The sequence below is a fragment of the Loxodonta africana genome, chromosome 2 (assembly GCF_030014295.1).
Source record: "Loxodonta africana isolate mLoxAfr1 chromosome 2, mLoxAfr1.hap2, whole genome shotgun sequence".
NCBI classification, from domain to species: domain Eukaryota; kingdom Metazoa; phylum Chordata; class Mammalia; order Proboscidea; family Elephantidae; genus Loxodonta; species Loxodonta africana.
This window is the reverse complement of record NC_087343.1, coordinates 213370134-213397016: the sequence shown is the minus strand read 5'-3', so window position 1 is coordinate 213397016 and position 26883 is coordinate 213370134. Positions and strand designations below refer to the sequence as shown.

Sequence of the window (26883 nt, the reverse complement as noted above, 5' to 3'; positions counted from 1 at the left end):
GATACCAGATTACTTGTGGCCTGGCTGCTAATAATTTGGCCCTCCACCTACCTACAGCCATGAGACTTGGTTGAAATTTAAATTAGGAGGTAATGGTTTGACCGCTCTTCTTTTCTAGCAGGATATGACAAATTTGGAAACCCTAGTATCTAGTGGTTAAGAGCTATAGCTCCTAACCAAGAGGTTGGCAGTTGGAATCCACCAGGTGCTCTTTGGAAACCGTGTGAGGCAGTTCTACTCTGTCCTATAGGGCTGCTGTGAGTTGGAATGGATTCGATGGCAACGAGGGTTTTTTTGTTTGGTAGAGCAGTTTCTGGCAGGCTTTTGCAGTTTGGGTCAGGCTTTTCATGGCTGGTATATGGTTTTGTGGATAAGGAAAAAAACCTTAAAATCAAAATAAGAAGCCTTATTAATTTCCCTATTTAACATTTCTCCCATTCTGATCATGATTCGATTAGAATTTTTGATCACTAAAGTTCTTTGGGTTTCATAACCCAGTAAACCAGTGCCGTCGAGTCGATTCTGACTCATAGCGACCCTACAGTTGGGTTTCATAGATACTGCTTTATAGGGTACCTATTTGTGAAACATTTGTTATTTTTTGTTGGTTCTTTAGCATCTTCTCTTCATTTTTCCTGTAGTCAGAATGAGCCAATTTGCTTTACCTTAGATGACTGCTCATAAACTTTTAGGATCTGAGATGCTAAGTAGCTTAGTAAGTTAATATAAAAGATCAAAATGAGGAGACTGCATAAGCCAATGGTCTGAAAGGCTTGTCTGGTCCAAATTTCTTAGCTGTGACCACAGATCACAAGGAGATGCACAAGGAGCGTCTGCAGCATGCATTGTCTCTCCAGTAATGAGCTTTTGCTAGGTTTATGTCTCGGTATACTTCCACTTAGGTGTCATTAACATGTCACAGTAATTCTGTTTTTAAATGCAAACTCTTGCTTGGGAAGTACGTAAACAATCAAGAGCTAATCTTTTTTATCCTGTAATTACTGTTTCAGAAAGAGAGTGTATAGCTACATTATTAACAGAGCTGCTTTGTCTAATATCTCCTGTAACTATATATATATATGTGTGTATTTGTATACGTACATAGGAAACTGTAGTGGCATAGTGGCTAAGAGCGACAGCTGCTAACCAAGAGGTCGGCAGTTCAGATCCACCAGGTGGTATTGGGTTTGGTTTTATATATGTGTGTGTCTGTGTGTGTATATGTATATATATATATATTTTTTTTTTTTTTTTACATAGTTTAAACCAGTTTCAGTAACTAAGGGCCCTGTGGCTGGTACGGAATCAAAAGATTTTCCAAAGTGGCCTTTTAGCATAGGAAGACGTGGAGCATACTTTGGTGCCTCCTTTCTCCAGTCAGTACACCGTCTGTGGATCACTTGACTAAAATGCTTTTCTCTGAGAACTGCTGTCCTACTACTTGCTGTTCATCAATTTTTTTCTTCTCTGAATTCCAGGCCAAGTCGTGCGTCTGTCATGTCTGTGGTGCACACTTGAACAGACTCCACTCCTGCCTCTACTGTGTCTTTTTTGGCTGTTTCACAAAGAAACATATTCATGAACACGCAAAGTCGAAACGACACAACCTGGGTAAGGCGCCCCCTGAAATGTTTTACCAGGCTTCCAGGAACAAACACTTCCCCCACCTTCCTGTCCTTGGAATTTCGATTTGCAGTCCACTTCTTCCATAAGTGTGCTTCATTTTCATCGAAAATATCTGTACTCTCCCTGTGAATCTTCACCAAAAACCAAAACCAAACCCATTGCCTTCGAGTCAGTTCTGACTCATAGTGGTCCTGTTGGACAGAGTATAACTGCCCCACAGGGTTTCCAAGTCTGTAAAGGAGGCCGCCACATCTTTCAAACTGCCAGCCTTTCGGTTAGCAGTCAAGTGCTTTAACCACTGTGCCACCAAGTCTCCTTGAATCTTCACAGGGGAGGTAAAAGAGCTATAGTGAGCTCAGATGGAGTATGCACCTTGCTTGCCTTAAGGCTTTTAAAGTAGGTGTTATTTTAGATAACCCTAATTGACAAATTACTGAGGCTTAATGTTAGTTATGTCCATCCAACTTTCTGTGAAAAATTAATGTGAAACCATTGCCAGAATCTAAATGTGCAGAAAAACAAAAACAACAAACCAAAGCTGTCGAGTCGATTCTGACTGTCGAGTTGATTCTGGCTCATAGTGACCCTATAGGATAGAGTATTACAGTCCTGTAGGGTTTCCAAGGAGCGGCTGGTGGATTTGAACTGCCGACTTTTGGTTAGCAGCCATAGCTCTTAACCACTGCACCACCAGGGCCCCAGATGATAAATTGCTGAGGCTTAACGTTGGTTATGTTCAGCCAAAATTAGTGTGAGACCATTGCCAAAAACCACAATGGGCAGAGAAACACAAAAAATCAGTGGAAGGGAATGTATTTATTGTGAATAGATACTATTCAAATTGGCAGCATCACCTGAACACATCATCTAGAAGGGAAGGTGCTCCAAAGAGGGAACTAGTGGAAGCAGGTTATATGGGTCATCGTTAACGTTAATTTCTCAGGTGATAACATCAAAGCACTAGCAGGGTTTCAGGGTCCCTCAGTTATAGGAACAGAAACCAGGGGACACATTATATGTCCTAAAACACAGCCTCTAGTCAGACCCTGGAGTTCCTGCTTCTGGAAGATGGCTGTACGTAGGCAAAACACTCTCCACTAAGCTGTTCACTGAGCTCTGTTAGACCTGAAGGCGACTCCAGGGAACCAGCTCCCGCAAGGTTCAAAAGGACACCTAAGGGCAGATGGCTTGGGTGGTCACCCCAGTTCCATGAACCCAGAAACCTGGACTCCAGGAGAATCATGGATTGCCACCTTCAGTCCCTTATCTGCTGATGGAACATCAAGAGCCTCCCCTTTGTCTTTGAAATGCATAATTAAGAGTTAAGCAGACATTTACAGAGAAATGTCTTAAATGCAGTATTTGGGCCATTAATGCCAACATAGGTGATTTTTATTGCTCTCAGTAATGGGTTTTCATTGTTTCCACTATGACACTCACAAAAGGCAAGCTTTATACTGTGTGTGGAGTTGGGTGTATATAGGTGATTTTTACCGCTCTCTGTAATGGGTTTTCCTTGTTTCCACTATCACAGTCACAAAAGGCTAGCTTAACACTGTATGTGGCATAATATACCTAAAAATTGAAACTGTAGTGGTAGATTCTGGAAGCAATACAAAACAAAGTTTACTCTTGGTTTCATTTCCTGACTGTAGTCATTAGGTGCTTCTTTCTCTCCTCTAAAATAGTGTTTTGTGTTAGCTGTTGTGATGTTAAGACACCCTTAAGAAGATCACTTTCCAAAGGTCCAAGCCAGAGGTCCCATTCTAGAAAGTACTTCATGTAGACCTAAAAATTCCAGCTAAGAATATTTTTAGACTTTTTCTGAAGTTCTGTGGTTTGTTGCTATTAAAAAATAATCAAAACTCACTGAAATTTGAACATAAGGTTTATTTTGAGTAGTTATTTTGTATGCATATGTTGTTGTTAGGTGCCGTGGAGTCAGTTCCAACTCATAGTGACTCTACATACAATAGAACGAAGCACTGCCTGGTCCTGTGCCATCCTCACAATCATTGTTACGTTTGAGCCCGTTGTTGCAGCCACTGTGTCAATCCATCTTGTCGAGGGTCTTCCTCTTTTTCATTGACCCTCTACTTTACCAAGCATGACATCCTTCTCCAGGGACGGGTCCACCACTTGCCTGTCAGTTTGTTATACTGTGGTGTCTTGCGTGTTACATCGTTTGTTGATATATGCATATAGGGAGGCCATTTTGATTCCAGAAAAAGCAAATGGCTCAAAGAAGCTAGGCAATTTTGTAAATACAGTATCTGTGAATAATGAGGATCATTTTTGAGTGTATAAGTATAAATATCAGATAGACTTTTCCTGACATCAACTATGAGAATATAACAGATCCCTACCTTTCAGTTCTCCGTTCAGTTTTGATACCTGTAGCACTTCTTCCTCTGACCGTAGCCACCCAGAGCTAGGTCAGATCTCAAAAGTTGAAGGGCACACACACAGTCCTCCAGACTGCCCAGTCTGCCCGAGACTTCACATGCCAGCCACAAGCTCAGGAGTCCCCATGGCATATTCAGTTCTGACCTGCTAGGAACAAATTTGAGGTTTTCTCACTACCCCTTCAAGATGCCAGCTGCAAGCTCGTGCCCCTGCCCCCCTTGACTTCTGACCTGGCTACAAATTTACGGATTTCCTCTACCCCTTCAGGACACCAGCTGTAAATGCAGGGGCTCCTGGACCCCCTCACTTCTGACCTGCTGGCTCCCACTATTCCTTTGGGTTCGGTGATTCACTAGAACAACTTACAGAACTCCTGGAAAGTGCTGTACTTACATTTACAGCTTTATTATAGCAAAAAAAGAATACAAAGGAAGAGAAGCATAGAGCAAGGTCTGGGAGGATTCCCACTGTGGAGCTTCCATGTCCCCAAAAGGGATGCCCTGTCCTCCCACATGCATCGATGTCTTCCACCAACCAGAAAGTCCATGGAGCTTTTGTGTCCAGATCCTTCTTGGGGGCTTTATTGTGGGGACTCCTGAGCTTGTGGCTGGCGTGTGAAGTCTCAGGCAGACTGGGCAGTCTGGAGGACTGTGTGTGTGTCTTTAACTTTTGAGATCTGACCTAGCTATGGGTGGCTACAGTTGGAGGAAGAAGTGCTGCAGCCATGTTGGCTGATACCATGAGGCTGTCTTTCTGCCCTGGCCAGCCCATCCCCTGATGTCCATATCGTGAGGTCATCAAGCAAAAGTCACCTCATAACTTCAGCTAACCTGTTAGGTTTGGTTTGGAGCCCTTATCAAAGACATTTTCAAGGCTTTTTAGAGATTATCTCTCAGGAACTGAAGACAAAGACCAAATTCTTTGGATAAAATTAATGTAAATCCCATAGTTGTTTTATGTGAGCAGCGTATATAGTAAAAGTAAAAAATCCATGGTTTTAGCTGAGGTTTTTGTTACTCTGCGCAATCAATTTTTTTCTTTTAAGAATTGATACCATTTAAGGTAAAACAGATCTCTTACAATTTGGTGTTCTTACAAGCTAGTTGCTTCTTCGTGGACACATGGAAACCATCACTTCAGTGTCATGTTGTTTGCAGCATCTATGGTTGTTGTAAAGGAAAAGTCATTTTAGTTTGTAGGTGACATGTAGTGTGCCAGTTTGTTAAAGCATGAAAATTCCACAGAACAAATTCCACTCGATTCATTTTATAATTTACCTCAAAATTTTTTCATAGTTTAATCGAGTATCCAGCTGTTTCTCCAAAGAGGATATTTAAATGGTTGACAAGCACATGAAAAAAATGTCCCATGTCATTAATCATTACCCATGGCCATCGACTGGATTCTGACTCATAGGGACCCTTCTAGGGACAGAATAGAACTGCTCCGTAGGGTTTCCAAGAAGCGGCTGGTGGATTTGAAACTCCCAACCTTTAGGTTAGCTGCGTGAACTTTTATCCACTGTGCCACCAGGGCCCCCATTAACCATTAGAGAGATGCAAATCAAAACCGCAATGAGATCATCTCACCGCCATTAGAATGGCAGAGATTAAAAAAAAAAAAAGTGTTGGTGAGGTTGTGGAGAAACCGGAACCATCATCCATTGCTAGTGAGAATGTATAGCCTCTGTGGAAGGCAGCTTGGTGATTCCTCAAAAAGTGGAACATCAGGACTACTGTATAGCCCAACAGTACCAATTCTAGGTGTGGACCCAGGAGAAGTGAAGGCAGAAACACAAACATATGCCTATACAGCGATGTGCATTGCAGCATTTTTCATAGGAGCCATAGGTGGAAACAACTGAAATGTCCATCAGCAAATGAATGGATAAGCAAAATGTGTATACACACAATGGACTCTGCTACTCAACCATAAAGACAGATGCAGTCCTGATGCACACCACAACATGGATGAACCTTGGAAAAAAACATGCTGAGTGAAATAAGTCAGTCACAAAAGGACAGATAGTCCGTGGTCTCACTTACATAAAACAAGCAAATATATGAAAACCAAAGATTATTAGTGGTTACCAAGGGTGGAGGGAGGGGAGTAAAGCTGAAGTTTCTGCTTGGGGCGGGGGCGGGCATCGAGTTTCTGTTACGGTGGTATGATTTGGAAATGGATGGCAAGAATGGTGCACGATTTGATGAATGTAATCAGTGTCACTAAATTTATACATTACAAATTGTTGAGTTGGTGTATGTTTTGTTAAGTGTATTTTCACCACAGTAAGAAAAATTTAATGCGTATCAGCAGTAAAGATGTTTGTTTTTTTCTTTTTGTAGTGAAGATGGAATTGTACTAACTCAGGCATCTTAATTGGATGTGTCTGATTCGCAGCTAGTAACTAATAGCAAGCATGTACAAAAAGGCTGCTTGGAACTAGGGACTCAAGCTCTGCCTGTGAGCTAACCGGTCCTTTTGGAAGAACTAATGGTGTACGGCGCTCTCATCAGCTGTAGATGAGCTGGTTGCCTGCTGTAGATGAGCAGAGAGGCTGGGCATTTACTGGCGACTTCCTTAAGTTGTGTAACTGAAGGGAAAAGACGATGCTGAGAGAGTATGGATGGGATAGAATCCTGTGGTATCTACTTAATCATTCCCTTTTAACATGATGAAGAGCATCCCTGCCATATTGGATTCTCATACCAGGCAGTTTAGGCTATTACCCCTGGGCTATGATTCACAGTGGTCAAAAGGGTTTTAGAAAATGGGAAAAACTAGAAATGTATTTATACTTAAAGTTGTCTGAAGAATCTTACTGTTTCCCAGCATCGTCTGTAGAAATCACTTCAGAAATCTGTGGTGTGAATTCATTCTGTTAACTTGATGTTTCCTTTATGACGTATGTGAATAAGGTACACATCAGGACCCATACTTTGATTTTATGGTTTCTTTGTTAGGGCCATCCATATGAAAAACTACCCTTTCACTGTAGAGCCACAGTTAGTCTCCACTTTATAGGACAAAATAAATTGTGATTCTGAAACTTACTTTTTCAGTAATTTTTATACTCAATATTTATGTGGGGGAAGAAAGAACTCAGTAATTTGAATCAAAAACGTAGTGGTAAGATAAAGCTTAATGGCCTGGACAGGTTTAACCATGACATAACTAAGAATATTTTAAAATTGTTGCTTATGTTCTTTACCATGGCCGTTTCTTTGTCACCAACCATTCTTCCAGACCTGTACTTTTATCCAGAATAAGCCTGTCACATGATGTCTTTATTTTTCTTTGGATTTCTGTAGCAGCTCATCATCGTGAATTACTTTCTAGTTGTTTTCTATGAGAAACAAGTTACAATTTTGTCTTTCTTATTAAATCTAAAGCCTTTAAAACACAGTTTTTTTTCCCCCCTTTCTTTTTGTGTTATATATTCTTCTGTGGAGCTCTGGGAAGAGACACCTGACTTGTTAAGTAAGTGCATGAGTAGGTGACATCTTCATAGGAAAATATCAGCAATTGTCACCTGCCCTATTTCATTCGAATTCATCTGTGATGGCTACTTTAAGGAATAAGTAGTAGTTGTTGTTAGGTGCCATCAGGTCGGTTCCGACTCATAGCATCTCCTATGCACAACAGAACAAAACACTGCCTGGTCCTACGCCATCCTTACAATCGTTGTTATGCTTCATCTCATTGTTGCAGCCACTGTGTCAGTCCACCTCGTTGAGGGTCTTCCACTTTTCCGCCGACCCTGTACTCTGCCAAGCGTGATGTCCTTCTCCAGAGACTGATCCCTCCTAACAATATATCCAAAATATGTAAGATCCAGTCTCACCATCCTTGCCTCCAAGGAGCATTCTGGCCTCGCTTCTTCCAAGACAGATTTGTTTCTTCTTTTGGCAGTCCATGGTATATTCAGTATTCTTTGCCAACCCGAGAATTCAAAGGCGTCAGCTCTTTAGTCTTCCTTATTCATTATCCAGCTTTCACATGCATATGATGTGATTGAAGACACCGTGGCTTGGGTCAGGTGCACCTTAGTCTTCAGGGCGACATCTTTGCTCTTCAACACTTTGAAGAGGTCCTTTGCAGCGGATTTGTCCAAGGCAATGCATCTTTTGATTTCTTGACTGCTGCTTCCATGGCTGTTGATTGTGGATCCAAGTAAAATGAAATCCTTGACAACTTCAATCTTTTCTCCATTTATCATGATGTTGCTCATTGGTCCAGTTGTGAGGATTTTTGTTTTCTTTATGTTGAGGTGTAATCCATACTGAAGACTGTGGTCTTTGATCATCATCAGTAAGCGCTTCAAGTCCTTTTCACTTTCGGGAAGCAAGGTTGTGTCATCTGCATAACGCAGGTTGTTAATGAGTCTTCTTCCAATCCTGATGCCCCTTTCTTCTTCATATAGTCCAGCTTCTTGGATTATTTGCTCAGCATACAGATTGAAGAGGTATGGTGAAAGAATACAACCCTGACGCACACCTTTCCTGACTTTAAACCAATCAGTATCCCCTTGTTCTGTCCAAACAACAGCCTCTTGATCTATGGAAAGGTTCCTCATGAGCACAGTTAAGTGTTCTGGAATTCCCATTCTTCACAGTGTTATCCATAATTTGTTATGATCCACACAGTCAAATGCCTTTGCATAGTCAATAAAACACAGGTAAACATCCTTCTGGTATTCTCCGCTTTCAGCCAGGATCCGTCTGACATCAGCAATGATATCTCTGGTTCCACGTCCTCTTCTGAAACCGGCCTGAATTGCTGGTGGTTCCCTGTTGATATACTGCTGCAGCCGTTTTTGAATGATCTTCAGCAAAATTTTACTTGAGTGTGATATTAATGGTATTGTTCTATAATTTCCACATTCGGTTGGATCACTTTTCTTGGGAATAGGCATAAATATGGATCTCTTCCAGTCAGTTGGCCAGGAAGCTGTCTTCCATATTTCTTGGCATAGACAAGTGAGCACCTCCAGCGCTGCATCTGTTTGCTGAAACATCTCAGCTGATATTCCATCAATTCCTAGAGCCTTGTTTTTCGCCAATGCCTTCAGAGCAGCTTGGACCTCTTCCTTCAGTTCCATCGGTTTCTGATCATATGCCACCTTTTGAAATGGTTGAATATCGACTAATTCTTTTTGGTATAATGACTCTGTGCTGTGTATTCCTTCCATCTTCTTTTGATGCTTTCTGTGTTGTTTAATATTTTCCCCATGGAATCCTTCACTATTGCAACTCCTCGAGGCTTGAATTTTTTCTTCAGTTCTTTCAGCTTGAGAAATGCCAAGTGTGTTCTTCCCTTTTGGTTTTCCATCTTCATCTCTTTGCACATGTCATTATAATACTTTACTTTGTCTTCTCAAGCCGCCCTTTGAAATCTTCTGTCGATGTTCAACCATTTCAAGAGGTGGCATATGATCAGGAACCAGTGGTACTGAAGGAAGAAGTCCAAGCTGCTCTGAAAGCATTGGCGAAAAACAAGGCTCCAGGAATTGATGGAATATCAATTGAGATGTTTTCAACAAACAGATGCATCGCTGGAGGTGCTCACTTGTCTATGCCAAGAAATATGGAAGACAGCTTCCTGGCCAACTGACTGGAAGAGATCCATATTTATGCCTATTCCCAAGAAAGGTGATCCAACCGAATGTGGAAATTATAGAACAATGTCATTAATATCACACGCAAGCAAAATTTTGCTGAAGATCGCTCAAAAATGGCTGCAGCAGTATATGGACAGGGAACTGCCAGAAATGCAGGCCGGTTTCAGAAGAGGACGTGGAACCAGGGATATCATTGCTGATGTCAGATGGATTCTGGCTGAAAGCAGAGAATACCAGAAGGATGTTTACCTGTGTTTTAGCGACTATGCAAAGGCATTCGACTGTGTGGATCATAACCTATGGATAACACTGCGAAGAATGGGAATTCCAGAACACTTAATTGTGCTCATGAGGGACCTTTACATAGATCAAGAGGCAGTTGTTCTGACAGAACAAGGGGATACTGATTGATTTAAAGTCAGGAAGGGTGTGTGTCAGGGTTGTATTCTTTCACCATACCTATTTAATTTGTATGCTGAACAGATAATACGAGAAGCTGGACTACATGAAAAAGATCAGGGCATCAGGATTGGAGGAAGACTCAGTAACAACCTAAGTTATGCAGATGAGACAAACTTGCTTGCTGAAAGTGAAGAGGACTTGAAGCACTTACTGATGAAGATCAAAGACCACAGCCTTCAATATGGATTGCACCTCAACATAAAAAACACAGAAATCCTCACAACTGGACCAATGAGCAACATCGTGATAAATGGAGAAAAGATTGAAGTTGTCAGGGATTTCATTTTGCGTGGATCCACAATCAACAGCCATGGAAACAGCAGTCAAGAAATCAAAAGACAGATTGTGTTGGGCAAATCTGCTGCAAAGGACCTCTACAGAATGTTGACGAGCAAAGATGTCACCCTAAAGACTAAGTGCGCCTGACCCAAGCCATGGTATTTTCAGTTGCATAATATGCATGTGAAAGCTGGGCAGTGAATAAGGAAGACCGAAGAAGAATTGACGCCTTTGAATTGTGGTATGGGTGAAGACTATTGAATATACCATGGACTGCCAAAAGAATGAACAAATCTGTCTTGGAAGAAGTGTGGCCAGAATGCTCCTTAGAGGCAAAGATGGCGAGACTGTGTCTTACATACTTTGGACATGTTGTCAGGAGCGGTCAGTCCCTGGAGAAGGACATCATGCATGGCAGAGTACAGGGTCAGCGGAAAAGAGGAAGAACCTCAACAAGGTGGATTGACACAGTGGCTGCAACAATGAACTCAAGCATAACAACGATTGTAAGGATGGCTCCGGACCAGGCAGTGTTTCGTTCCGTTGTGCACAGGGTTGCTATGAGTTGGAACCGACTCAATGGCACCTAACAACACCAACAACCACCACCCTGAAGGGAGAGATTCTGAGGTACCAGGTTCTGGAGTTTCTACGTATCTTGGATTAAAAGTAGAACCCTCAGCACAGAGGCGTCCATAGGTTGTAACAATGATGTATTCTGTCCTGACACACTGAAATTAAGGTGCTGGCAGAACACCGTGATAGAAGTAAACAACGGCACTTTGGAAATTTGAGGTTGGAGTGGAGGAAAATAATTGGCTGCAGAACTGGCACTTTGTAAATCAACCATTATTAAGCTTGTGGGAACAAATATCCCGTGGGCAGAGGGGAAGAGTGTAGAAGAAGGAGAAATAAAAGCAGTGCAAGTTCCTTGGTGGTACAAAGGGTTAACATGGTCAGCTGCTAACAGAAGTGTTAGAGGTTTGAGTCAACCCAAAGACACCTTGGAAGAAAGACCTAGCGATCTACTTCTGAAAAATCAGCCATTGAAGACCCTGTGGACACAGTTCTACTCTGACACATACGAGGTCCCCATGAGTTGGAGTCACTGCATGGCAGCTGGCTTGGTTTTTGGTTTAGGTAGAGGATGCAGGTGGAAGCAGCAGCAGAGAAGGTGGGACAGGAATGATGAGAGCTGTGAGGATAGAATGGGGAGCGGGCTGTGTTGTAAGTTAAAGGGGCCGAGTAGGAGAGAGGAGCGTGAATCCTTCCACTCACGTGGTGCAGACAAGTTGAGAAAAATGGGGACTAGCAATAAGTCAAATACTTAGTGATAGCAAGCTATTGGTTGACTTTTTTTAACTAAACTTTTTATTTTGGAATAATTTAAGATTTACAGAGAAGTCGCAGCTAGTACAGAGGGTTCTTATAGACCCTCCACTCAGCTTCCCTTAATGTTAACATCTCACAGAATCAAGTTAATTTGTCAAATTAAGGAAATTAACATTAGTACGTCCTTGGTAATAGTTTATTATTCATTATTAATAATTCATTCAGATTTCACTGTTTGTTTTTTTTTCCTACCGATGTGTTACTCTGTTGTAAGGTCCAGTTCAGGATTCCACACTGCATGTAGATTGGTTGGGGACTCGAGCAGAGTTGAGCAGCTTGAGACAGCATGGTGTTCAGGTGCCAGAGCACTGCTCTGAGACGGGAGCACTGCTCTGAGAGGGGACATCTTGAAGGAGCTGGTATAGTCAAGAGATGGTTTCTTTTTTCTTTTGAAGACAGAGACTAAGAGCCACGATTGGGTCCACACTCCTTAGAAGGGTCAGTCTGGAGAGAACAGAGGAGAGAGGCTTTCAGGGAAAGAGGAGGAAGTTGTGGTTTACGTTGCATCAGCCAAGAGTAAAGAGTTAAAAAGTTGCATTGTAAGAAATAGAACCTGCCACAGGCTTTATAACACCTGTTTTTACCATTTGGCTTATTTCAGGTGGTTTTGGGTTTGCGGGATAATTATTTTTCATATACTTGAGGAAAGCTTTCCAGGAAGGCAACAGTTTCTTTAGCAAGTAATTAAAGCAGATAAAAGAACCAGTATACGATTTGAGAGAGATTAATGCCAAAGCATGTAGAGGTAGGAAAAGAACGTTTCCTCTCTTCATATAGACAAAACTAAACCAAACCCACTGCCGTCGAGTCAATTCTGACTCATAGCGACCCTATAGGACAGAGTAGAACTGCCCCATAGAGTTTCCAAGGAGCGCCTGGTGGATTTGAACTGCCGACCTCTTGGTTAGCAGCCGTAGCACTTAACCATTACGCTACCAGGGTTTCCTGATACAGACAAGAACTCAACAATAAGAAAGAAACGTCAATTGGGAAACTACAGAAAAGTGACTTTTTAGATCACCCCTAGTTTTTTACCTTAAATTAGCAGACAAAAATTATAAACATACAGGCACGAAATGTCAGAACAGTGTCTGACACGTAGCAAGTACTTTGTGTGTCAGTTTAGGTCTTTGATCACAACCAAGTAGGCTTGATCAGACAAACACCTAGCCTTGCATTGCAGTGGGCATTGATACTTACTCTTATGAATTTTTAAAGCAGTTTTATTCATTATATTTTGTACGTAAAATATACAAAAGAATAGACATAGTATATTATAGTTTTAAAAAGTAGAGATGGCTTATCTAACTGAGGATCCCCAAACTTTGAGTTCAACCTGAGCTGGGATGAAGGCAATGTGAAATTGGAGTTTTAATTGAGCAGGACTGTTTAGTATCTGAAAATGAGCCTTAATTGCCCAAAGGTGGTTCTTCTAGTTCAATATCAAAAAGCTGTGGAGCATAATTTACTGGGGGCCATTTCGCCCAGGGCTCTCTCGTCCTTTGTCCTTGTGTCTCGGTGCAGTCGGAACATTGCCCTTAGAGGGGTAGTTTTGGCTATGAGTTAATTCTTCTGGGGCTCTGCCTTGATGGCAGACATTGCCTCATCAGGGCCTCCAAACAGGTTTCATCCAGGGGGACTTTCAAACAACCAGTGGAGATCATTAAGGGGAATGAGCTTTCCCTGTGTGGGTGTTTCTGCTGTTGTCTGTCTGCTTGGCCTGTTTTTCATCGAGCTCTGCTTTCCTCAACATTTCCGTCATCATCATTGTAAGCCTGCCTTTGGCAAGCTGTCACTTTGCCGTCTGCATGCTGGGCCGCTTCTGTTAGTAGATGTCTTGCCTCAACAGGCAGTGAGCCCCAACCAGCCCTGCGGAGGCGTTTAAAATGGCCCCTGTGAATTTGCCAGGTTGGGGGGAGGGGTGACAGTAGGCATTCGGTCTGTAAATTGTTATTTTGTTTATTATTTCTTAAATCGTTGTTTAGTAGATCTGCTTTAGAGGTCTTCAGAGAGTCACATAATTAAGGCATAGTAACTTAGTGATTTATTAAGACATTACTGTCTACCAGAAGGGTATACCTTAGTTAAGTTATACGTATTAATTTATCAGACAATCCTATGAGGCGTTAGTACTACTATCATCGCCATTTTACCACTGGGGAAACCAAGACTTAGAGAAGTGGAGTAATTTCTCAAAGATTATATAGCAAGGAGCTGGAGCTAGAATTGATAACCGTTATTCTAAATCTGGGTTCTTTCCTCTGTGTTACAGTGCCTCCCAAACATCTGATATTGCTTGGCGAGTATAAGTTCCTCCCCAGCTTTTTTGTTGTTGGTGAATTGAGGTAGTGCCTTTCTTCAGAGGGGCTCAAAGTACTGATGTTCATACTGAAGCAATCAAGAGCAACAGGCGTACTCCTATTTTTAGATAGTGCAGTTGAGACAAGGTATAAGACCTGCCAGCAGGTGGCAGTAGGCAGGTCTGGGTCGAGAAGTCAGGATTGTCTGGTCAGAAAACACTTGCCCGCTGCCCTCAGAGCAAGAGTAGGCAGACAGCCCCTGCATTCCTTTGTGGCGGTAGTGAGTATGGGAAACCCTAGATGCAGTGAAACAGTGGCGTCAGGTGGCTAGGAGTCCTCGTGAATTTACCATATTCCATGACATTTCACTCTTGTTTTAAGCATCACACTTACGGGGAGAAAGGCAGAGGGCCCAGATAACTTGAGTATGGGGTGCTTCACAAAATGTGGGTGCTGCTCTCGCTCACTCAGACTCCTTCACCCTGGCTGGAACCTCCAGAGCAGGGAAGTATGCTTTCTCCACGGCTCAGGATAAGTGCCCTGGAGTGGGAGGATTCCTTCTGTAACAGAGTGTAATGATTTGAGAGTCAGAAAATGGTGCATCCAGTCACATAGCCACAGGGCCTTAATTATACTCATAACTTTGTATCCTAAGGTGTTACCTTTTAATTTTCAATTAAACGTCTCTTCCCTAACCCCCTTTCTTCCCTCCTTCCTTTTTTCAGCCATAGACCTGACGTATGGAGGTATATATTGCTTTCTGTGTCAGGACTACATATACGACAAAGACATGGAGATAATTGCCAAAGAGGAACAGCGGAAAGCGTGGAAAATGCAAGGTCCGGTTTTGCTTACATTTGTCTCCCTGATTTGTGTCTTAAGCCTGCGGTCCCCTCATGTCTGTCGCTTGGTGTCCTTGCTGTCTCTTCTCTTTTATGAGGACACCAGTCAAGACAGGATTGGGACCCACCCTACTCCGCTGTGACCTCATGTTAATTGATAACATCTTCAGAGATGCTATTTCTAAACAAGGTCACGTAGACAGGTCCCAGGGTTAGGATTTCAACATCTGTTTGGGGGGATACAGATTCACCCTGTAACGGTCACCAGTGTGCATACTGATGACTCAGTGGCTGACACTTTCTCTGCATGTTGCATAAACTCTTCGTTGGATACATGTAGAGTTTGAGATACACAAAAACTGTATGCATGTATTTTCTTTTATTACTCATCTTGGTTTCTCACATTTTTTTCTTTGAGTTTTCAGTTCCAGCAAATGATTATTGCCAGTTCACAGTGACAGTAATAGATATAGCTTACCCAGTGGACTGATGCGTATCTCTCCAATGGCAGAACTATCCAACTCTCTTAGCTCGCTGTCTATAAAGAGAACATATAAATCTGGCATCCGTTTAACAGATTCTGCCTTGATTGTTCTGCTTCAAAAACAACCCCCTTTTTTGAGAAAGGAAGACTAGAAATAGGTTCCCTCAGCGACCAGAATTATTTGTGTTTAACAAGTCTCTTCTGGAGAACAATCTGTTTGACTTCAGCTTCCTGTTTCCTCCCCCTCAGAACATAGAACAACATTGCAGTTTAGTCTGAGTGGATGATTTATTTGTGCAGGACATTGGAACAGAGCTAAGTAAACACATGCCACAGAAGAACATGGAATTCTCCTAAAATCATTTCACAATTCCATCTGGCAGCAAGATGCTATCTCCTTAAAGGTTACTGAATTATGCAGACATTTTAGGTGGCACCGAACAGGCACCATTATTAGAATGAAATATGACGCTTATTATATGTACTTAAATCATCATAGTCTCTGGTTTGATTCTTTTATGGGACATAGCTGTTCGGTAAGTTGAGTGTATTTTAGTTTGCTCAAAAGTCCACTTTCTCGTTCACAGTAGAGTCCTTCATCCAAGTTGCCAAGTATTTCCCATTGCTGCTAGTGTTTTGATCTGTCTATGCAAGGACTAGATGTGGAAAACCACCATATTGACACTGTGTTAGAGTGGCTTTAATTGAAGGCTCTGTTTTCCTTCTTTGTATGGAAGCGTAGCTTGTTCACAGCACAGTCTATAAAAGAAACTCCTGTGAGTGTTCTTTTTGGCCATCTTGGCATAGTAGGGCTTTAGGGACTTCTGTCTTTGAAATGCAATCCGATAGGAAAGTGTATTCTTAACAACTTTCATTTATGAACACCCTTAATGAAAACGTTGCTAGCAGTGCCTGAAACTATTTTGTCTACTTAGGTGTTGGGGAGAAGTTTTCAACTTGGGAACCGACCAAACGGGAGCTTGAACTGCTGAAGCACAACCCGAAAAGGAGAAAGATCACCTCTAACTGCACCATAGGTAGGTGGAGGACGTGCTTGCAGCCGTATCTGCTCATTCTCCTGTAGCAACCGCTGAGTTGGGCTTACTTCCTCAGGGCTTCAACGTAAATGTGGGTTATATAACTCCAGGAGACTCTTCCTAAGGCCCTGTATTGCAACACCTGTTCCCTGCTAAGGCCTGGGGATGGGCTAGGATGTGGCCCTGACAGTCTGCTGGGGTGGCAGGCTCAGCTGACTTTGGCTGGTTGAAAATGGGCGCAGTGATCTGCAGGGACAGAAGGAACAGTGTAGGGGCATGGAGTGGTCATCACATTTTCGAAGAAATGAGGAAATGAGTTGTAGAAAATAACAGAAAAGGCTTTTTTGTTTTTTTTTTGAGGGGGAAAGCCTTCACTCTGACCTGACTGTTACTCTAGAAAATCTCTGGGTAATTCTGCTCAAAACATAGGAAGGCTGAAGTGGGGTGGGTGTGATGGTGGTGAACAGTCCTCAGTATAGTTCATATGAAAGTGGCAGAAATATTAGAAAAAACATTGTATTTCTTCTTACCCTTTATTGTTTGGTGAATGATGAGTAAAAGCAAGTGATGGCACACACACGTAGTGGAGCGCTGCAGGTGTTGCATCACTAGGACTGAGCAGAGCGTGTGCCTCAATGCTCAGGTAACAGTGCTCTCCCTGCCTGCTCCTCCCTAGGCCTGCGAGGGCTGATCAACCTCGGGAACACATGCTTCATGAACTGCATCGTGCAGGCGCTCACCCACACACCACTCCTGCGAGACTTCTTCCTCTCCGACCGGCACAAGTGCGAGATGCAGAGCCCCAGCTCGTGTCTGGTCTGCGAGATGTCTTCACTCTTCCAGGAGGTGCAGCCACTGGCTTCCTCAAGGAGGCTTTTCTGCAATCATTTATTTTTTATTTTTTGCCCTTTTTAAAAAATAAGGTGGACTATAGTAAAAAAAAAAAAAAAATTTTTTTTTATAGTAAAGGAAAGAGGGCAGTGGTGGCTCAGTGGTAGAAGTCTCACCTTCCACGTGGGAGATCTGGGCGCAGTTCCCAGTGTGTGCACCTCAAGGACAGCTACCACCCATCTGTCACTGGTGACTTGTGTGTTGCTATGATGCTGAACAGGTTTCAGCAGAGCTCCCAGATTAAGACAGACTGGGAAGAAAGGTCTGGCAGTCTACTTTTGAAAATGAGCCAGTGAAAACCCTGTGGATCACAGTGGTCCAGTCCCATTGTGTGTGGGGTTGCCATGTGCCAGGGACCAACTTGATGGCAGCTAACAACAACGAAAGGAAAGCTAATTTTGTAGCGAGTACATATTTAGTATGCGCATTCTTTACGGATGACAGACATTTTTTACTAGAGTTGTTAGAGACTTTGGGTGTTAGAGGCACACCTCTGACTGAGAGGAAGGTGCAGAGCCGTAACTGGTGGGTAGCTCCCCCTCGTCCTCCACCACCTGCTTTTCCGACCCCAGTGCAGTCCTTACCTGGGGAGGATGGGCAGTGTGGGTATGAATGTCCCCATTCCTCTTCCTGGCTTCACTCTCCAGGAGGGTGGACCCTCCTCTGCGGCCAGACCACTCAAAGAGTGCTTTGTCTCTGTTTCAGTCAGGGACTCCAGAAAGCCTCCATCCTGTGCCTCCCTGCCTAGACTGTCAGGTTCTAGCCCTGATGTATCTGTGTCCTACCTCTCAGCGTGGTGACTCCTCATCAACCGTGAGAGCATGACAGAGCTCCAGCCTGGGGTCAGACACGCTGAGGCTGGAGCCTCTGCACTGCCTGCTCACTGACATCAGATAAGGTTCTCCGAGCTGCAGCAACTCAGGGGCCCAACTAAAAACTGGATGCTGCCCTACAGCTGGCTGAGAGACTCTAGCTGCACACGAAGGCCTGGCACAGGAGTCAGCAAACAGCACCCTAGTCTGTTTCAGGGAGTAAAGTTTTCTTGGAACTGAGCCACACCCGTTGTTTACATACTGGTTAGCAGCTGCTTTTCTGCTACAGTGGCCAAGTTGAATAGTAGTTGTTGAGTAGTTGGGACAGAGCCCTTGTGGCCTGCAAAGCCAAAAATATTTGCTATCTGGTCCTTTTCAGAATTGTCTGCCGAGTCCTGGTCTAGTCTAACCGTGTCCTAAGTATGACATATGACTGCTGGGTTGCAGTGGTGAGCATGCCTGAAAGAGACTGGTTGGGCTAGAGTGAGAGGAAGCGGGTGTGAGGGGAAGGAATCCATGGGGGTTGTGTCACTTAGACTCGTGGATTTTATAGTTGTAACTGCTACAGTTAGGTGATAAATTCAACTCTATTAGATTGCTTTTAAACCCATGTTATGAAGATGTAATTTACGTACAGTATATAGTTAAGAGTTTTGACACATGCATACGGTTGTGTCACTACTGCCACAATCCAGCTACAGGACAGTCCCATCACCTCCGAGTTCCCTCGTGCCCTCTGATGCCATCCTCCTCACCCCAGCCCTGGCAACCACACATCTGTCTTCTGTCCTATAGTTTCCATTTCCAAATGGCACGTGAATGGAGTTATATAGCGTCTAGCTTTCCCCAGTTTGGCATTTGGGGTTCATCCTTGTTGCCTCTGTCAGTAATTTACCGCCTCAAGTGTTCTCATGTTCCATTGTTATGGAGATACCGTGACTTAGTGATCCATCCCCAGTTGGAAGTTTTATTTGGTTGTTTCCAGTCTTTAGCGATAATGAATAAAATTGATGTAAACATTTGTGTACAGGTTTTTTGTGTGGACAGAAATATTTGTCTGTAGTATATCTCTCCATTTATTTAGGTCTTAAATTTCTTTCATCAGTGTTTTGTGGTTTTAGTATACAAAGCTTGCACATGTTGTGTTATATTTATCCCTAAGTAGCTCATGTTTTTGAAGCTATTGTAAGTAGTACTATTTTTAGTTTGTTTTTAATTGTCCATTGCTAGTATCTAGAAATATAGTTCGTTTTTGTTCTGTGTGCTCCAGCCTCACCTTCCTTATCCTCTGTTAGGATTAGCAGTTTTCTGTCATCTGTCAAGAGCAGCTCTGAATTCTTCTTTCTGTAAGATAAGCGTATTAGCGTCTCCTTTCCTTATATGTGTCCCTCGCCCTCTCACCTTTTCCTCATCTCTGTACTAGTAAGTATAACCCTAAGCCTACTTAGGAATTTGGTATTTCTTACTTCCTTGCCCACCTCATCTGGCTTCCGTGTAAACAACTGCCGGTTAATGGGAAGTGGATGAGTACTGTGGGTGCGTGTAAGCCCGTTTGGAACTTGAAACAAAGCTAATTTCATTATTACCAATTAATAATAGTATATCTGTTACCATGTCATTTTGTTTCCATGATTATTTTTGGAATTTAGAATTACAGATCTGCTATTAGATAAGGCATATGGTGCATGCGCTCTAAGCAGACTTAACAGATGTTACCTCGGAAGGTAAAACCTGAAATACTTATATCAGACAATAATACGTTTTCCTGCTTCCATATCTGAGCAGCCAGGGAGGAACCTTCTGGATTCTTACCTAGTGCTCTGTGCTGCTAGGGTGGTGTCATAAGGGACTCGGTGGAGTATTTGCTTCGTCGAGATGGCTGGCAGGCCCTGGAGCCAGCTGTAGTTAGCCTTGGAGCAAGGATGGTGCGTAGCTGATGGCTCCTGGAATTATGCATGCTCACTGCAGTGTTTTGAGTCCTACTCCAGCAGGTGTGGTTCCAGGTGTAAGTGTGGGCAGATGCGTGTGCGGGTTGGTTTAGCTAGTGCTTTGAGTAAGCTAATGTTGGGCAAGTCAAGTTGTTTTTATTTGCATTTGCTCTCATATTTGCAAGTCATAATTCATCATTTAGAATTATCTGTGGAAACTAGCTGGTAGAAAGGGAGAAACCATATGTAGACTCAAAAAGTCCAGTGAGTCAAAATAAAAATAGAGTTTGTGGAAAAAAAGTAAATTGAATCATTTTTATCAAACGACCTGTTGCCATCGACTCATAGCAACCCTAAAAGCAGAGTAGAACTGCCCCATAGGGTTTCCAAGGAGCGCCTGGTGGATTCGAACTGCCGACGTTTTAGTTAGCAGCCATAGCTCTTAACTACTGTGTCATCAGGGTTTTCTTTATCAAACTAGCCATAATAAAGTCCAAGCGTGTGTGTGTGTGTGTATATATATATATATATTTTTTAATTGTGCTTGTGTTCAGAGTGTAACCTTGGTCGATGACGAGTGTTTTCCCCATGTGTCTGTCTCTCTCGGAGCAGTTTTACTCCGGGCACCGGTCCCCCCACATCCCGTACAAGCTGCTGCACCTGGTGTGGACGCACGCCCGGCACCTGGCGGGGTACGAGCAGCAGGACGCCCACGAGTTCCTCATTGCGGCACTGGATGTCCTCCATAGGCACTGCAAAGGTGGGGGCCTGCCACCAAGTCTGCTCCCCCGCCACCCCTCGGGGTGCAGGACTAACCTTTTCCCTATGAACGAGAGATACAACAGGGCTGTTTGCACTGTCCTCTCTGGAGGTTGCGAGTGACCAGCTGTATTTTGACTAGTTTTCTCTTAAACTGATGTCTTTTAAAGAGCCAGGTCGTATTTCTGCAATGGCCTACTTAGCTGGCTTTTAAAACCTCTGTGTCGGTTTCTCTTAGGGGCACTGGGCTGCTTCACAAATGGTCTGTGGCATCCTCAGTTACAAATCAGAAGCAACCTAAACTTGAAATACAGTGGCTTCTTTTGATAACCGTGAGGGTGTTAAATTCTGCTTTTTTGTGTGTTTATTTTTTCTTCTACTGAAAACATATACCAGATGTTTGCCATAGGGATTGAATAAAAGTTGCTTGATAGCTTAGGTAAGGTTTGGTTTCTTAGTATGAGACATAACTTACAAGCAGAAAAAAGCACTGTGAAAGAATATTTTTAAATTATTAATTCAGCTACTTGAAAATAATTGAGAGCCTTCTGTAACCAGCAGAACTGTATTTAAAAATCAGTTCTTTGAAAACACATTGTTGTTAAAATGTTCATACAACAAAACAGAACAAGACCATTGTGATCTACTTCTCTGACATGATTCTATTTGAAAGGCCTGAAAAGGAATGTGAAATTCTACTTAGAAATCTGGTCATCACAGTCCTGCATTGGAGTTGCCAGCTTACCAGTACGTCACGTAGCCAGGCCCAGGGTGCATTTTGAACCACATACTTTTATGAACCACATAGCTCAGTTTATTTTTCTTTATGTCTTCCAGTATGTATTTTTCCGTATTCTAAACGTTCTGTTGCATGAAATTGAGATCCTTCTGGGTTGCGCTTTCTCCGTAAGTTTAAATGTTATGAAAAGACAAAGAGACCGTCCTTTATTCCTCTGTAATAATTTAACTTTTTTGATACTTTTTAGTTAGATGATAGAGCTACACACACAATCCTCATTCTCTAGTTGAATGAAAATTATATAGGATATATATGGTATGTACTACGTTATGTTGTTGTTTGTTACTGTTGAGTCAGCCCTCGACCCCTGGTGACCCCACGTGTTACAGAGTAGAAGTATTCAGTAGGGTTTTCTTGGCTGTAATCTTTACAGAAGCTAGGTGGGTTCGGACTGCCAACCTTTAGCTTACCAGCCAATGGCAAACCACTTGTGCCAGCCAGGTTCCTGTATATTACATTATACAAACCTAAAAAAACCAAACCCGTTGCCAATGAGTTGATTACGACTCAGTGACCCTATAGGACAGGGTAGAACTGCACCATAGAGTTTCCAAGGAGCACCTGGTGGCCTTTGGTTAGCAGCCATAGCACTTAAACACTACACCACCAGGGTTCATATATTACAGATGAGTATTTCTTAAATTCTGCTATTTAAGTTCTGCATTCGTGTGTCAACACACATACCTAAATAAAACTTGGGATGAACTAGAGAAAATGAGAATGGTACTTACTTAGATGCAACTGAGTTGAAAACAGAAACTGTTCCCCTAAAGTTCAGGAGTACAGGAGCTGGTGAGCAAAACGGGTTCTTGGGTAAAGACTGGGTTGGAGCTATGTGGTACGGCTTACTGAAGTCAAAACACCCCATATTAAACTGGCAGTATGTCTAGTGTGGGGAGAGAGGTGGTGGCTTCCCGAGGAGGGTTGTTGTGCTGCCTTACTGGAAGTATTCAGTGATTCTGCAGATGAAAAAGGAAATCAGTGACTCCCCTGTTAATTGGACGTTAGATGTGCTTTCTTGTCAAGATAGACGTTTAGGAGATCTTAGGAAATGGAAGAAAGAAGGACATTGGCAATCCGAGTACTGTCATTTTTCATCAAAATATAGTAAACTGGCTGGTCTGCCCCCACAAGTTTCTCTGTTTATGTGGTAAACATCAAATACCTTTATAAAGCTTCAGCCCTACTGTCTTTATTGTGTATCTGCTGGATAAGCTTCTTCCCTGATGTGTGGCACAAAGCTGCAGTCTCCTCTGGACTCGAGTCATTTGTTGTCCTCTCCCCTAGGTGATGATAACGGGAAGAAGGCCAACAACCCCAATCACTGCAACTGCATCATCGACCAGATCTTTACGGGTGGGCTGCAGTCGGATGTCACCTGCCAGGTCTGCCAGTAAGTGTTCAGCTGCACAGGCGCTGGGTGTTCCTCCGGAACGCCGAAGGGCATCTAGTCTGGGCTAGGTGGGCCCACGTACCGGGCTCTCTGTCCTGTCCGTGTAACTGATGTCACTGTGGATGTTGCTTTATTGAACATCACGGTGCATTTTCCAGCCAACAAAAGAAATTATTGTGTTCTGAAGTTTTAAAAGTATCAGTCTTTGAGCTCTGGTAGAACACACAAAAGAAATGATGGATTACGTGAGTGCTAAATGCTGTCCAAGATGATGAGCAGACCATCCTTCTTAGGGAGGCCTCTGGGCTAAGGTCAGTGTGTGAGGCAGCCATGGTAAGGCCCCTTTCTCATTGTCCATGACTAGCGGTGTTTTCTTTGAGGCTTCTTCCCGCATTTCTCCACTTTCTTTTAGTCTTGGACACCAGAAACCAAATAAGAGCTGCCTTTTTTTCAAGGACTAGAACACAGATTCAAACTTTTCAGCATACCCCCACATTTGATACTTTTACTGACGTTTGATGAGCCTTAGAGAACGCAGGACCTAGCCTCTATTACAAGACAGCATGAGAGCCCCAGTTTTTTTAATAATGGAAAAATGTGAATTTTTGGAAGTGTTTTTGGCCTTTCTGAAGAACTGATAATTTTCCAGATAGCGTTTTATAATTATAAGGAAACTTTTAAAAGTATGGTTGTGAGCTCTTTGAAGGCTGAATCTCTATTTTTACGTTGTATACGCAGTGTCTGCACATGGGTGTTAGTGTTTTTTGCATTCCTGTATGACTTATTTTTTAACATTAAAAAAGATGTATTTAAAATTGTCTGCATTTTAAGCAGGTCTGCTATTACTTTACGCTATGTCCCTCTGCATTTGTGTCATCCCCCTTTCCTCCTCCTTGAAAAACCTTGCGGACTTGGTGTTGTCTGTGGAGAGAGGCAGAGCCAGTCCTTGGGTGCTGAGAGTTTCCCAAAGGCCTCCTTGTCCGTTTTCTCTGTGGCCGTGTCTGTCGTTTGTTGTAAGTGTAGCCTCTCTGCTTGCTGCCGGAGTCAGAGCGCTGGGAGCCAGACGGAGCGTGCGTTGATTTGTGATTTAACCTCGGCACTCTGGTATTTATTTTAATTCCATTTCATTTTTTAAAAAAAATTCTGGCCATGAGACTTACTGGTCTGACAGAGACTAGAGAAACCCTGAGAGTATGACCCCTTGGGCACCTTTTTACCTCAGTACTGAAGTCACTCCTGAGGGTCACCCTTCAGCCAAAGATTAGACAGGCCCGTAAAACAAAACAAGACTAAACGGGCACAGCAGCCCAGGGACAAGGACAAGAAGACAGTAGGGGACAGAAAAGCTGGTAACGGGGAACCCAAGGTTGAGAAGGGGAGAGTATTGACATGTCGTGGGATTGGTAACCAGTGTCACAAAACAGTATGGATATTAATTGTTTCTTGAGAAACTTACTTTCTCTGTAAATCTTCACCTAAATAAAGTACAATTGAAAAAAGAATCTGGTCATAATCGTCTAAAATTGCTTAGGAAGTTGCTCTGAGCTTCTGCTTGAAGCTTTGTCAGGTAGATGAGCTAACACGAGGGTCCATTTTGCCTGTAATAGTTGTGCCGTTTCTGTTACATTGCATGTTTTGTTAGGGGGCCAGCGCCCCACGTGGTTTAGACCACGGTTTTGAACAGCCTCTCGTTGGCATAAGCTACTGAACTCTGGTAGCCGAGATGGTCTCAGGGGTGTATCTGTAGTAAATTTCCTGCTTATGTATCCAAAAATGGATCTCTAGGAAGGAGTTGGCTTCGTCAGGGTGCAAAGTGCAGCTAGTCAGCGTGGATGTTGCACCTGGTCCACGCACACTCTCAGAGTGCAGTTTGGGTCCTGAGTTACCACCTGGGGTAGAGCCATTGATTCAGAGCCTCTGGACATGGGGCCTGGAAATTTTTACTTTTTAAAAAATCCCAAGTGGTTGTGAAGGCCTTCCACGTTTGGAGGCCATTGTGTTAGGAGCAGCCCTGGCTGAAGTGGTTTGCATGTGCTGTCCCTCCCTAGAGCTCTACCTGGGAGCCGGAGATGAGCTGGGTGGAGCGTCCCTACTTAACCGGTATAGTCCGTCTAGGACCTGATTTCAGGCTCCATTTGGACAAAGGGGCAGAGTGGCAGAAGAATATTTAACAGTACCCCAACAAATGGTGACCTCTGTGGAGCCTTAAGTGGACTGTCGGTTTTCATGTACGTTCTTATCTCTTTTTGCTTCTAGTGGCGTCTCCACGACCATAGACCCATTCTGGGACATCAGCTTGGATCTGCCTGGCTCTTCCACCCCATTCTGGCCCCTGAGCCCAGGGAGTGAGGGCAGCATGGTGAATGGGGAAAGTCATGCATCGGGTACCACCACACTTACAGACTGCCTGCGGAGGTAAGGAGCCTGCCAGTGCTTGTGCAGGAAAGGAAAGGCTTCCCTGTGCTCTCTTTTTGCCTTCAGCAATGGTGGTTGGTCAGAATACAACCCTAAATCCAGGGCCATGCCAGGGTCCCAGTAGGGTTTTCTTACACATGCCCAGCGTAGAGCACTGATATTAACCTGCATATGGCTACAGCTGACACCCAGCAGCTCGTGCTAGTTTGTCATGTTTTTGCATGATGAACACATATTTCTTTCCACCTAGTTCTGTAAAAAGCTATAGGATCTATGTATCATAAGTGTCTTAGTTTCCTAGTGCTGCTATAGCAGAAATACCACAAGGGGGTGGTTTTAAAGAACAGAAATTTATTTTGTGACAATTCAGGAGGCTAAAAGTCTGAGTTCAGGAGAGGTCCTTTCTTGTCTGTTTCTGCAAATCTTAGGGTTCCTGGCTTGTAGACTTGTCTGTCTCCATCGTCTTCCCCAGTGTCTGCTTGCTTGCCTGTGTACCTCTGCCTATGCTGCTCCTTATATTCCTCCACAGTGATTAGGTTTAGGACACACCCAATGCTGATATGATCTCATTAACGTAACAAAACCTCTCTCCCAAATACGATTACATCAGCATGTCTAATGGAGGTTAAGATTCCAGCACGTATTTTGGGGGGTAGTCTCCCTCCCCCAAAATTCATGTTTTTTCCAGTGTGCAAAACATACTCAACCTATCATATCATCCCAGAAATCTTATGTCAGCTCCGAGTCCAAAATCTCATGTTCTGAACCATCTAAATCAAGTACGGGTGAGACTCTGGGCATATTCCATCCTGGGGCAAAATTCTCCTCCATCAGTTGATTTGTGAAACCTAGAATACAAGATACTTGCTTCCATACAGTGGTAAAATAGCCATAAGGTAGACATTCCAGTTCCAAGTGGGAGAAATCATGGGTACCAAGCAAGTCCACAGTCCTGCAGAGCAAATTTCATTAGCTTTGAAGGCTTGAAAACAATCCTCTGTTCTCGGACTATCTGAGCATTGGCCATGTTCTTTGGATTCTGGTTGGAGGCCCCTCAGCTCTGGGGATCACTCACAGGCTTAATCACTTAAAAAAAAAAAAAACTGTGTATCCGTGCCCTTGTGTAAGTTCCAGGATATGTCCCTAGTTTGTACAATCTTATAAGTTATGGTTTTGTTTTACACAGTTCATTTTTGAAGTCTCTTTCCTCTTGCATTTTACTATAAGCAGCAAGAAATCACACTGTCCCTTCAAGATTTCGCGTGGAAGTCGCCTCAGCCAAATGTATAGGATTATCACTTAGAACTTCTACTTTCTGCCAGGCATTTGAATAGAATTCACACACATTCTTTGCCTCTTTATAAAATGGGTAGCCCTTCCTCCATTGTCCAATAACCTCTTCGTTATTTCCTTTTAAAGCCTAAACAGAAGCACACTA

The 26883-nt window shown here is 43.1% G+C and overlaps 1 protein-coding gene across 1 annotated transcript in view; it reads left to right on the top strand.

The window, feature by feature from the left end:
• Positions 1-26883, top strand: part of USP22 (ubiquitin specific peptidase 22) — a 74670-nt gene that overhangs the window by 24883 nt on the left and 22904 nt on the right. Inside the window, exons 2-8 of the mRNA XM_064279427.1 lie at positions 1479-1611; positions 14811-14924; positions 16347-16448; positions 17125-17294; positions 20692-20839; positions 22925-23030; positions 25287-25445. Coding sequence (XP_064135497.1) covers positions 1479-1611; positions 14811-14924; positions 16347-16448; positions 17125-17294; positions 20692-20839; positions 22925-23030; positions 25287-25445 — 932 coding nt within the window. The remainder of the gene's footprint in view (positions 1-1478; positions 1612-14810; positions 14925-16346; positions 16449-17124; positions 17295-20691; positions 20840-22924; positions 23031-25286; positions 25446-26883) is intronic.